The 14014-nt window shown below is 44.4% G+C and overlaps 1 protein-coding gene across 1 annotated transcript in view; it reads left to right on the plus strand.

The window, feature by feature from the left end:
• The window catches only part of LOC130306312 (coiled-coil domain-containing protein 17-like), a 108690-nt gene that overhangs the window by 70645 nt on the left and 24031 nt on the right, over nucleotides 1–14014 (plus strand). Inside the window, exons 8-9 of the mRNA XM_056552086.1 lie at nucleotides 670–851; nucleotides 958–1043. Coding sequence (XP_056408061.1) covers nucleotides 670–851; nucleotides 958–1043 — 268 coding nt within the window. The remainder of the gene's footprint in view (nucleotides 1–669; nucleotides 852–957; nucleotides 1044–14014) is intronic.

Below are 14014 nucleotides of genomic sequence, written 5' to 3' on the forward strand. Positions count from 1 at the left end.
AATATTATATACTAAATGATAGCATCATAATAATATTATATAGTAAAAAGAATGGTGACTGTAAAAAGTAAAACTTATTTGGCAAAAAGAAGCCCTAATACAGCTCTGTCAGTGAAAAATTAAAAAGTCCTAGTAGGTAGTGATGAAGACCCCTGTCCGATGTTGAAACGCGTGGCCTTTTATGTTCCAATAAATGCATATTCAGCTGACGATGGACCAGCACCGTTATTGAGGGGAACATCTTTTTATATTTCTATTCATGCCTCGTTACCGGTTAAACTGACGTCACTCCGGGAAGTTCCTTGTGGCAGCTGTCCGGCTATCCATTAATTCCAGACGCTACTGTAGGTGTTGTGCTTTAAGCGCAACATCTTAGGGTAAGGACCCATCTTTCTTTTTACCTGCACCATTTACCTAAACGGTCCTCACTAGGTGCGCACCTTTTAGTTGCCTTTTAATCTCCTTTACTAGTAGGTGAGGAGGAAGAAAATGTAAGTCAAATATCAAATTGTAGGGGTTAAATAAGAAACTTCTAAAGTCTGCAATGTCTGCATGAAAAAAATCTGTACAGTAAATTGTGTTCAGTTTTGTTAGGAAATAAAGTTGGAAAACAATTTGTGTTTATATGGGAAACAATTATTTACATTCTAATGTTCTTTTCTTACACAGAAGTTGAGAGGACCCTTCAACTCCCTAGGTTTATGAAAGAACGGACTCAACAAAATGTAAAAACCTTAAATGCAGAATTAGAAGTGTTAAAGCAAGAACTGGAAATTCAGAAGCTAAAGCGTCGTATTAAAACATCAGTTACTCAGCGAGCCAAACCCCAGCAGGATATACTTCATCCAATGGTAACGTTCAATGCTGTATTCAAAATTAGAAGATAAACTTGTTTGATCAGAGATCTGTAAAGAGAGACAAGTAAATAATCAATAGTCTATTATAACTGTTACGCAGGAAATGAACAAACCTGACACCCCAAATCTTGGCAGACATTTTTTAAATCTCAGACATGGACTAGAGCCTGCACCATACGATCCAATGTAAGTATTAAAAGTTTATACCAGCACTTAGCATTGTGGAGCATTTACCCCTTAAAGGGTATTATGGTGGAAAACCTTTTTCTTTTTTAAATCAACTTGTCCCAGAAAGTTAAACCGGTTTCTTAAATTACTTCTATTAAAAAAATCTTAATTCTTTCAATAGTTATCAGCTGCTGTATGTTCCAGAGGAAGTTTAATTCTTTGTTGTTGTTCTTTTCAGTGCTGACCACAATGCTCTATGCTGACACCTCTGTCCATGTCAGGAACTGTCCAGAGCAGGAGAGGTTTCCTATGGGGATTTGCTCCTACTCTGGACAGTTCCTGACATGGACAGAGGTGTCATCAGAGAGCACTGTGGTCAAACAGAAAATAATAACTCAGCTTCCTCTGTAGTATACCGCAGCTAATAAGTACTAGAAGGATTAAGATTTTTTTTTCCATAGAAGTAGTTTACAAATCTGTTTAACTATCTGGCAACAATTGATTTTTAAAAAATTGTTTTCCACTGGGGTACCCCTTTAAGGCTTGTATTGCACTTTTCAGTCAAAATGACATTGACATTATCTTTATTCTGTAAGCCCATTTGATTACAACGATATCCAATTTATATAGGTTTTATTTTATTTTACTATTTTTAAAAACAAATCTTTTTGTAAGAAAATTCGTTTACGGTATTTAAAATTGTCCTCTTCTGACCCTTGTAACACTTTTAGTTTTCTGTTCTCTTTTGTGTAACTTATTTTATTTTAAAAATGGGAAGGGGGGGATGATTTAACCTTCTATTAGGGGAGGGGCTTATTCACATTTCTTACTTTTTTTTTTCCATTTTTTTCTCAATTTTATTAGTACCCATAGGGGACTATTACATGCAATCTCTTGAGTGCAGACACTAAACAATGCTGTGCTATAGCACAACACTGATTAGTGTTATCCGCGCTCCATAAGTGCAGTCTGCTGAGGCTGCCTGCATGACAAGAGCCCCAATTGGACGGAAAGGACGGACCCTATGTCCATCTTGTCAGCTGATCGGGACCCTGCGGTTTTGTCGCTGGTGTCCCAATCAGCTCCACTGAGCTAATGGCACTGGATCATCTGCATTTTGCAGGCCACAATCAACTTTAATTGCAGCATCTAAAAGGTAAATGCTGGACATCGGGTATAAAGCAAGCTCAGCTCCTAAGCTCGCTTCATAGGCCTGCCACATGGCTCCTCTGAGTATATATACAGCAGCAGTCATTAAGGTGTTAAGGGGAATCTGTAAGCTGTAGTTTCTTTTTAATGCGGCAGACCCTGTTGGATACCTGATACCTTTGCTGGAGCTGATGGTAGTTGCCAAACTTATAAAAATCCCCTTTTATTTCTCAATCAAGTTACAAAGAGGTAAGGGTAAACTGCTTAAGTGCAACCGCCTGGCATGCCTCTTCAATCACCTTTACTTTCTAACTTCTTGATTGACAAATAGAGCCCTGTACATCTAAACATGCCGACCTCAGTCCGATTGAGCATCTGTGGGATGTGCTGGAAAAATTAATCTGTTCCAAATCCACATACCACAGAAAACCTTTAGAGGTTTTTGTCTTGTTGCTCAAGCATTCCTGAACCTGCATGTATTATGAGAAGAAGGAAAGCCAGCAGAGATGCTGTGAGGCTCTGGACAATGTTCTGCTGGAAAACCTTGGGTTCTATCATTCAATCGCATATTTAAAAAAAAAAAAAAACTGTCACCTGATTCATGCTGCCTAAACTGCAGGCAGCATGAAACAAGTGCTTTACTTTGCAACTCTCGTTCATAATCTCTGAATCATTTGCCCTACTGCCAATAAAATGACTTTAAAGGTGTTCTGTAGTGAACTATAACTTATCCCCTATCCAAAGGATAGAGGATAAGAAATAGATTGTGGGGGTTCCGACCGCTGGAACCCCCCGGGATCTCCTGAACGGGGCCTCTGCAGTCTGCTGGAAGGGGGTGTGCTGACCCCTGCATGGAGCGGTGGCCGACATGCCCCCTCCATGTATCCCATAGAGTCAGACTGTTAAGGAGATCACAAGGGGGTTCCAGCGGTCGCTTCCCCCTTGATCTATAACTTATCCCTTATCCTTTGGATAAATCAAAGTAGGGCAATCAGCTCTCACCTCCGCCACCTGAATCCTGGAGCACGGAAAAGTCCACAGCATCTTGGGCTTCAGAGTACAATCTAAGGAAAAAGTAGTTCCAGCTTACCTGGATATGGTATAAAATGGGATACTTTATTCAGAACTTCTAGTGCAACATACACACAGGCAGTAAACTCTGACACATTTCGAGCCTCTCAGGGCTCTTAAACTTGGCATAAATACATATGGCACATTAAAATCTTATATACACCCAGTTAGGGGTCAAATGTTGTATTGCTTGTTAGTAACCACTGTCATGTGACCCCTAACCGGGTGTATATAAGATTTTAATGTGTCATGTGTATTTATGCCAAGTTTAAGAGCCCTGAGAGGCTCAAAACGCATCAGCGTTTACTGCCTGTGTGTATGTCGCTCTAGAAGTTCTGAATAAAGTATCCCGTTTTATAGCATATCCTGGTGAGCTGGAACTATTTTCTCCTATCCTTTGAATAGGGGATAAGTTATATTTTATTGCACTACTCCTTTAATGAAACTGACAATTAATTCAGGGCCCATTTAAAGCAGAGTGAAACTGGGTATCCTTCCAATTGTATTGACCCACTGACCCACAGAATAATGCTAACATTTCAGTTTTACTGTAAAGTGCACTGCATAAAAACTAACCCTACCCCCCCCTCAAAAAAAAAATCCCCCCCCCCCAACCCAAATAATAATTTTTTCATTGTGCCGTACATTGTATGGAAAATGAAAGGTGTCATTACAAAGTTCAGCTGGTCACACAAAAAACAAGCCCTCATATGGGTCTATGGATGGAGTTATGTCTCTTAAAACTCGAGGAAGAAAAACAAAAATGCAAAAATCAAAACTGGCTTTGTCCACAAGGCAAAAAAAGCTGTGCCCTTAAAAGGTTAAATTGATATATTTCTACCACACATCCCTGTTTAGACATTATGTGACCAATTATGAAGCTTCAATAAGCTGATAAATGAGTATGTGCTTATTCGTTATCTGATCACTGGCCATTTTACATGAGCAGATTAATCTCTGCACACCAGTAGTGTTGGCCTGTTTTGAATGTTAAGGATGATGGTGCATATTCAGTGCTATGTAGACAGACCTAAGTAAATAAGCTGTCAATGTGAGTTTTGACACCTTACTCAACACGACATGTATGTCATGTGTCAGGTGGGTAAATGTAGAGTGGGGTCAGAAGCTGAGCCGACCCCATTTACAGCGGGTGCTGACTGATATTTGCAGCTATCAATGAGCAACATCAGAGATCAGCCTCCATGTTGCCACTACCAAAGAAATGTGTTAAAAAAACATAAAAGCAATAACATTTTTATTGTAAAGTTAAGGAAATGTAATGCAACATAGGTAGTAAAAAACACAGTAGTATGGGAGCCCAAGAAAGCACACTGTAGTATGGCAAAGAACTGTCAAAATGATATTGTTAAAGGCATAACCCGGTATACAAAGAAGTTTATAAAATACGCATAATAAATGAATAAACCATGCAAAAAGCACTGCTAAATCAACTTAATAGAAACTGGATAGGGGTAATGTCAAGAATGTGAAGAAAAATGAACCTGACCACTATAGTGGTCAAACCAGACAAAAATATCCATATCATAGAAGTATAAGAAAACTGAGCCAAACTGAAATAACAGTAAAAGAGGGGGATCATCCAAACCCGGCATATGTTTTGCTATAAACCAGCTACCCTCGAAGAAGCTGCACAACAGCTAAACATGTCATACTACATTGCGCTTTCTTTGGGCCAACAAATTTTTTTCATCTGCCATGAGCAGAGGTTTGCTACCTACTATGTTCCATGTTGCCCTTGTTTCATTATATACCTTTGCAACTTTTTAACAAACAGTTTTTCATGTTTTTTTTTTCAATAAAATTTGCTTTTATGGTCCATATGCACACTTATTTGTTTCTTTTGCTGTGATTTCTCTACAGTGTTTTTCTTTTTCCTCTACCAGGTCTCTGCATATTGGTGGTATTCTGTGGCTGCCATGTAAGGTAGAACTACTAGTAGAATGCCTACTACTACTCTAACTACTAGTAGAATCAAACAAATAAAAGCATGGCCACTAAAGGGCTAAATAAGTGTAACAAGAAATCCCTTTTTCCCATTTTTCAAAAAAAAAATCTCTGCAAACAGAATTGTCCAAACTAGTTATAACATTATTGATCACACAAGGTGAACTGTGGGTAATTACTCAACCTAGTTTTGCATAAAGGGTTAGAATTTTCTAGTCTCTGGCAAAGCTTGTGGTTGCTGTGGTGATATCCTGTATGGTTTTTCTCGGCCAATGCTGTGTCTTCTTTGAGTCCACACCCTATTTGGCTATTTAAAGGGGAACTCCGGTGGAAAACTTTTTTTTTTTTTTAAATCAACTGGAGCCAGAAAGTTAAACAGATTTGTAAATTATTTCTATTAAAAAATCTTAATCCTTCCAGTACGTATTAGCTGCTGAATACTACAGAGGAAATTATTTTCTTTTTGTAACACGGAGCTCTCTGCTGACATCACAAGCACAGTGCTCTCTGCTGACATCTCTGTCAATTTTAAGAACTGTCAAGAGTAGGAGAAAATCCCCATAGCAAACATATGCTGCTCTGGACAGTTCCTAAAATGGACAGAGACGTCAGCAGAGAGCATTGTGCTTGTGATGTCAGCAGAGAGCACTGTGTTCCAAAAAGAAAATAATCTCTGTAGTATTCAGCAGCTAATAAGTACTGGAAGGATTAAGATTTTTTAATCGAAAGGATTTACAAATCTGTTTACCTTTCTGGCACCAGTTGATTTAAAAAAAAAAAAGTTTTCCACCGGAGTACCCCTTTAACTCCTTAAGGACACAGGGCATACCTGTACAACCTTAGTCCGCTCCCTTTCATTGCGGGTCGGGACCCATGGCTAATAGTGCGCAGCACTGATCGCGGTGCCGCATGCTTTTAACCCTTAGGCGCGGTGTTCAAAGGTGATCGCCGCTTCTAAAATGGAACTAAACTGCTGCCGGTTAGCTCAGGGGGCTGTTTGGGATCGCCGTGGTGAAATCGTGGATTCCCGAACAGCTGTAGGACACAAGGAGGGTCCCCTTACCTGCCTCCTGGTGTCCGATCACCGAATGACTGCTCAGTGCCTGAGATCCAGGCATGAGCAGTCAAGCAATAGAATCATTGATCTATGTTATCCTATGGGATAACAAAGATCAATGTAAAAGATCAGTGTGTGCAGTGTTATAGCCCTCTATGAATCAACCCCCCTTTTCCCATTTAAAAAAAGCCCAGTGTAAATAAAAATAAACATGTGTGGTATCACCGCGTGTGGAAATGTCCGAATTATAAAACTATATCATTAATGAAACCGCCCGGTCAATGGCCAACGCACAAAAAAATTCAAAATTCCCAATTAGCGTATTTTTGATCACTTTCTATATGAAAAAAATCGATCAAAAAGTCTGATCAATACAAAAAGGATACCGCTAAAAACTTCAGATCATGGCGCAAAAAATTAGCCCTCATACTGCCCCGTACACGGAAAAATTATAGGGGTCATGCGATGACAATTTTAAACGTATACATTTTCCTGCATGTAGTTATGATTTTTTCCAGAAGTGCGACAAAATCAAACCTATATAAGTAGGGTATCATTTTAATGGTATGGACCTACAGAATAAAGAGAAGGTGTCATTTGTACCAAAAAATGTACTGCGTACAAACGGAACCCCACAAAAGTTACAAAATTTTGTTTTTTCTTCAATTTTGTCGCACAATGATTTTTTTTTCTCCATTTCGCCGTAGATTTTTGGGTAAAATGACTAATGTCATTACAAAGTAGAATTGGTGGTGCAAAAAAATAAGCCATCATGAATTTTTAGGTGAAAAATTGAAAGGGTGATCATTTTTAAAAGGTAAGGAGGAAAAAACGAAAGTGCAAAAACTGAAAAACGCTCAGTCCTTAAGGGATTAAGCTCTCAGTTGTCTCTTAGACTTTGTCTGTGAAACAATGTTTTTCTCTGAAGGTAGCATTTACATGCATCTGAATCTTATTCTGTCTTCTTGGTTTTGTGACTTTGGCTCCGATATTGGATAACCCTTTGATACTCGATTCTGTACTTTTTCTGTCCTCTTTGATTTCTGATCCAGCTTGCTGACTATCCTTTCTGTTTGTTTGTCTCCCTGTTTGTTTGTATATAGTGTGTGGAAACCCATTGTGTTGTGACTCTTTCACCCTGAGCTTACTGTATTGCTGTAGTTTGTTGATTTGACCTGTGACGTCTCTGCACTTATTCAGAGTAGGGATCATCTTCTAGTTGGCAGGGGGGGGGGGGGGGAGGTTGAGTGAGAACTAGAGAGCACTGTATTCCTGCCCATACGTGACACTGTGTTTTTACGGAAAAATGCCAGAATTACTGATTTTGCTTACAATGCTTACAAGAATAACTAGAAATAGAGTACCACCTATCCCAATATGTTACCAATAAAAATTACAGATCACCGCATGAAAAATGAGCCATCATACAGCTCTGTAGACATTAAAAAAAAAGTTATATGGGTAAGAACACTGCAATATTTTTTTTATAGTTTCTGTTTTTTAAAAGTAGCTAAGTGAAACAAAAATAACATAAATGTAATGCTACTGTAGAATAAAGTTATAATGTCAGTGTAACTATACAGTGAAAAAATTATTGCCTCACAGAATTATGTGATTGTTTTAAAAAAAATTTATTTCACCCCACAAAAAAAAAAAAAAAATCTGGTTTTGTAATACATTATAAGGAAAAATGAAGGATGTCAATAAGTACAAGCCCTGCAAAACTAAGCTCTGTAGGGCTTTGTATAAAATAAATGTGAGGAGGAAAAAACATAAACAAAAAAATAAAAATGTACTATGTCGGAGTTACTAATACTGGCATATTTCAGAATGGTACACCATTGTCACGATGCCGGCTGGCAGGAGGTGGATCCTCTGTGCCAGAGAGGGATTGGCGTGGACCGTGCTAGTGGACCGGTTCTAAGTCACTACTGGTATTCACCAGAGCCCGCCGCAAAGCGGGATGGTCTTGCTGCGGCGGTAGTGACCAGGTCGTATCCACTAGCAACGGCTCAACCTCTCTGACTGCTGAAGATAGACGCGGTACAAGGGAGTAGACAGAAGCAAGGTCGGACTTAGCAGAAGGTCGGGGCAGGCAGCAAGGATCGTAGTCAGGGGCACCGGCAGGAGGTCTGGAACACAGGCTAGGAACACACAAGGGAACACTTTCACTGGCACAATGGCAACAAGATCCGGCGAGGGAGTGCAGGGGAAGTGAGGTATACATAGGGAGTGCACAGGTGAACACACTGATTAGACCCACTGCGCCAATCAGCGGCGCAGTGGCCCTTTAAATCGCAGAGACCCGGCGCGCGCGCACCCTAGGGAGCGAGACCGCGCGCGCCGGGACAGGACCGACGGAGAGCGAGTCAGGTACGGGAGCCGGGGTGCGCACCGCGAGCGGGCGCCACCCGCATCGCGAATCGCATCCCGGCTGGGGGCGGTATCGCAGCGCACCCGGTCAGTAGATCTGACTGGGGCGCTGCAGCAGCGAGGATGCCGCGAGCGCTCCGGGGAGGAGCGGGGACCCGGAGCGCTCGGCGTAACAGTACCCCCCCCTTGGGTCTCCCCCTCTTCTTGGAGCCTGGGAACCTGAGGAGCAGACTTTTGTCTAGGATGTTGTCCTCAGGTTCCCAGGATCTCTCTTCAGGTCCACAGCCCTCCCAATCCACCAAAAAGAACCTTTTTCCTCTGACCGTCTTGGAGGCCAGTATCTCCTTCACTGAGAAGACGTCAGAAGAACCGGAAACAGGAGTGGGAGAAACAAGCTTGGGAGAGAAACGGTTGATGATGAGTGGTTTAAGAAGAGAGACATGAAAGGCATTAGGAATACGAAGAGAAGGAGGAAGAAGAAGTTTGTAAGAGACAGGATTAATTTGGCACAAGACTTTGAAAGGACCAAGATAGCGTGGTCCCAGTTTGTAACTGGGGACACGAAAGCGGACATATTTAGCGGAGAGCCATACCTTGTCTCCGGGAGCAAAAATGGGGGGAGCTCTTCTTTTCTTATCGGCAAACTTTTTCATGCGAGATGAAGCCTGTAAAAGAGAATTTTGGGTCTCTTTCCATATGGTGGAAAGATCACGAGTCACTTCATCTACAGCGGGCAAACCAGAGGACAAGGGAATAGGGAGGGGGGGAAGAGGGTGACGGCCGTACACCACGAAAAATGGGGATTTAGCAGAAGATTCAGAGACTCTGAAGTTATACGAGAATTCGGCCCATGGTAGAAGATCTGCCCAGTCATCCTGGCAGGAGGAAACAAAATGCCGTAAATAATCACCCAGGACCTGGTTAATTCTTTCTACTTGCCCATTGGATTGAGGATGATAAGCAGAAGAAAAGTTTAATTTAATCTTGAGTTGTTTACAGAGAGCCCTCCAGAATTTAGACACGAATTGGACGCCTCTATCCGAGACGATCTGCGTGGGCAACCCGTGAAGACGAAAAATGTGTACAAAAAATTGTTTTGCCAACTGAGGCGCAGAAGGAAGACCAGGAAGAGGGATGAAATGTGCCATCTTGGAGAATCGATCAACGACCACCCAAACAACAGTGTTGCCACGGGATGAGGGTAAGTCTGTAATAAAGTCCATACCAATCAGAGACCAAGGCTGTTCGGGAACAGGCAGAGGATGAAGAAGACCAGCGGGCTTCTGGCGAGGAGTCTTATCCCGGGCACAGACAGTGCAGGCTCGCACAAAATCCACAACATCCGTCTCCAGAGTCGGCCACCAATAGAAACGAGAGATGAGTTGCACGGATTTCTTGATGCCCGCATGACCTGCGAGATGGGAGGAGTGACCCCATTTGAGGATTCCGAAGCGTTGGCGTGGGGAGACGAAGGTCTTCCCTGGAGGAGTTTGCCTGATGGAGGCTGGAGAAGTGGAGATCAGGCAGTCAGGAGGAATGATGTGTTGCGGAGAGAGCTCTACTTCCGAGGCATCCGAGGAACGAGAGAGAGCATCGGCCCTAATGTTCTTATCGGCAGGCCGAAAGTGAATTTCAAAATTAAATCGGGCAAAGAACAGAGACCACCTGGCCTGGCGAGGATTCAGCCGTTGGGCAGACTGGAGATAGGAGAGGTTCTTGTGATCGGTGTAAATAATAACTGGAAATCTTGATCCCTCCAGCAGATGCCTCCATTCCTCAAGTGCTAATTTAATGGCTAGTAGCTCTCGATCCCCGATGGAGTAGTTCCTCTCCGCCGGAGAGAAGGTCTTAGAAAAAAAACCACAAGTAACAGCATGCCCGGAAGAATTTTTTTGTAGAAGGACCGCTCCAGCTCCTACTGAGGAGGCATCAACCTCCAATAGGAAGGGTTTAGATGGGTCAGGTCTGGAGAGCACGGGAGCTGAAGAAAAGGCAGACTTGAGCTGTTTAAAGGCGTCTTCCGCTTGAGGAGGCCATGACTTAGGATTGGCATTCTTTTTGGTTAAAGCCACGATAGGAGCCACAATAGTGGAAAAATGTGGAATAAATTGTCTGTAATAATTGTCGAACCCCAAAAAACGTTGGATAGCACGGAGTCCGGAGGGGCGTGGCCAATCTAAGACGGCAGAGAGTTTGTCTGGATCCATTTGTAGTCCCTGGCCAGAGACCAAGTATCCTAGGAAAGGAAGAGATTGACATTCAAACAGACATTTCTCCATTTTGGCATAAAGTTGATTGTCACGAAGTCTCTGAAGAACCATGCGGACATGCTGGCGGTGTTCTTCTAGGTTGGCAGAAAAAATCAGGATATCGTCCAGATACACAACAACACAGGAATATAAGAGATCACGAAAAATTTCATTAACAAAGTCTTGGAAGACGGCAGGGGCGTTGCACAGGCCAAAGGGCATGACCAGATACTCAAAGTGTCCATCTCTAGTGTTAAATGCCGTTTTCCATTCATCCCCCTCTCTGATGCGGATGAGATTATAAGCACCTCTTAAGTCCAGTTTGGTAAAGATGTGAGCACCTTGGAGGCGATCAAAGAGTTCAGAGATGAGAGGTAGAGGGTAGCGGTTCTTTACCGTGATTTTATTAAGACCGCGGTAGTCAATGCAAGGACGTAGGGAGCCATCTTTTTTGGACACAAAGAAAAATCCGGCTCCGGCAGGAGAGGAGGATTTGCGGATAAAGCCCTTTTTTAAATTTTCCTGGATGTACTCAGACATAGCAAGAGTCTCTGGGGCAGAGAGAGGATAAATTCTGCCCCGGGGTGGAGTAGTGCCCGGGAGGAGGTCAATAGGACAGTCATAAGGCCTGTGAGGAGGTAGAGTCCATATAGGCCTTAGGGAGACCGGTTACAGGGGGAACCACAGGGTCATGGCAAGGAGTACTGGTAACCGGTTTAAGGCAGTCCTTGAAACAAGAGGGACCCCAACTCTTGATCTCCCCTGTGGACCAATCCAGGGTTGGGGAATGGAGTTGAAGCCAGGGTAGTCCAAGGAGAATTTCGGAAGTGCAATTGGAGAGGACCAAAAACTCAATTTTTTCGTGGTGAGGTCCGATGCACATTAGGAGGGGTTCCGTGCGGTAACGCACGGCACAGTCCAATCTTTCATTGTTAACGCAATTGATGTAGAGAGGTCTGGCGAGACTGGTCACTGGGATGTTGAACCTGTTGATGAGAGAGGCCAGAATAAAGTTTCCTGCAGATCCGGAGTCCAAGAAGGCCTTAGTGGAGAAGGAGAAGGTAGAGGCAGATATCCGCACAGGCACAGTAAGACGTGGAGAAGCAGAGTTGACATCAATGACTGTTTCTCCTTTGTGCGGAGTCAGCGTACGTCTTTCCAGGCGGGGAGGACGGATAGGACAATCCTTCAGGAAGTGTTCGGTACCGGCACAGTACAGGCAAAGATTCTCCATGCGGCGTCGTGTCCTCTCTTGAGGTGTGAGGCGAGACCGGTCAACTTGCATAGCCTCCACGGCGGAAGGCACAGGAACGGATTGCAGAGGACCAGAGGAGAGAGGAGCCGGGGAGAAAAAACGCCTCGTGCGAACAAAGTCCATATCCTGGCGGAGCTCCTGACGCCTTTCGGAAAAACGCATGTCAATGCGAGTGGCTAAATGAATGAGTTCATGTAGGTTAGCAGGAATTTCTCGTGCGGCCAGAACATCTTTAATGTTGCTGGATAGGCCTTTTTTAAAGGTCGCGCAGAGGGCCTCATTATTCCAGGAAAGTTCTGAAGCAAGAGTACGGAATTGCACGGCGTACTCGCCAACGGAAGAATTACCCTGGACCAGGTTCAGCAAGGCAGTCTCAGCAGAAGAGGCTCGGGCAGGTTCCTCAAAGACACTTCGAATTTCCGAGAAGAAGGAGTGTACAGAGGCAGTGACGGGGTCATTGCGGTCCCAGAGCGGTGTGGCCCATGACAGAGCTTTTCCAGACAGAAGGCTGACTACGAAAGCCACCTTAGACCTTTCAGTAGGAAACTGGTCCGACATCATCTCCAAGTGCAGGGAACATTGTGAAAGAAAGCCACGGCAAAATTTAGAGTCCCCATCAAATTTATCCGGCAAGGATAGTCGTAGGCCTGAGGCGGCCACTCGCTGCGGAGGAGGTGCAGGAGCTGGCGGAGGAGATGATTGCTGAAGCTGTGGTAGTAGCTGCTGTAGCATCACGGTCAGTTGAGACAGCTCGTGGCCTTGTTGCGCTATCTGTTGTGAGTGCTGGGCGACCACCGTGGTGAGGTCAGCGACATCTGGCAGAGGTACTTCAGCGGGATCCATGGCCGGATCTACTGTCACGATGCCGGCTGGCAGGAGGTGGATCCTCTGTGCCAGAGAGGGATTGGCGTGGACCGTGCTAGTGGACCGGTTCTAAGTCACTACTGGTATTCACCAGAGCCCGCCGCAAAGCGGGATGGTCTTGCTGCGGCGGTAGTGACCAGGTCGTATCCACTAGCAACGGCTCAACCTCTCTGACTGCTGAAGATAGACGCGGTACAAGGGAGTAGACAGAAGCAAGGTCGGACGTAGCAGAAGGTCGGGGCAGGCAGCAAGGATCGTAGTCAGGGGCAACGGCAGGAGGTCTGGAACACAGGCTAGGAACACACAAGGGAACGCTTTCACTGGCACAATGGCAACAAGATCCGGCGAGGGAGTGCAGGGGAAGTGAGGTATACATAGGGAGTGCACAGGTGAACACACTGATTAGACCCACTGCGCCAATCAGCGGCGCAGTGGCCCTTTAAATCGCAGAGACCCGGCGCGCGCGCGCCCTAGGGAGCGGGACCGCGCGCGCCGGGACAGGACCGACGGAGAGCGAGTCAGGTACGGAAGCCGGGGTGCGCACCGCGAGCGGGCGCCACCCGCATCGCGAATCGCATCCCGGCTGGGGGCGGTATCGCAGCGCACCCGGTCAGTAGATCTGACCGGGGCGCTGCAGCAGCGAGGATGCCGCGAGCGCTCCGGGGAGGAGCGGGGACCCGGAGCGCTCGGCGTAACAACCATAATGTAACTTGAATTCAGTGTACCATATTCCCCAACAAGGCATGCACTGTTTAAGGACTGAAAGGGGTGTCCTATCTACAGGATAAGGGATAAGTGCTTGATCCCCCTGCTCTCCCAATTTCAGGGGGCAGTGTGTTGGCATGCGATGGAGGGGATATTTTTGTATTTAACTTTTTTTTTTTTTTTTTTACTGTTCAGTTCCACCAAGAGGACTTTTATGTGCAATTTGATAAATATGTATTGTATTGATTCATTCAATCAGTAATTTACTGTAATGGGAGCCTGTTATTGTGAAATTTTTCAT

The sequence above is a fragment of the Hyla sarda genome, chromosome 1 (assembly GCF_029499605.1).
Source record: "Hyla sarda isolate aHylSar1 chromosome 1, aHylSar1.hap1, whole genome shotgun sequence".
In the NCBI taxonomy this organism is placed as follows: Eukaryota; Metazoa; Chordata; class Amphibia; order Anura; family Hylidae; genus Hyla; species Hyla sarda.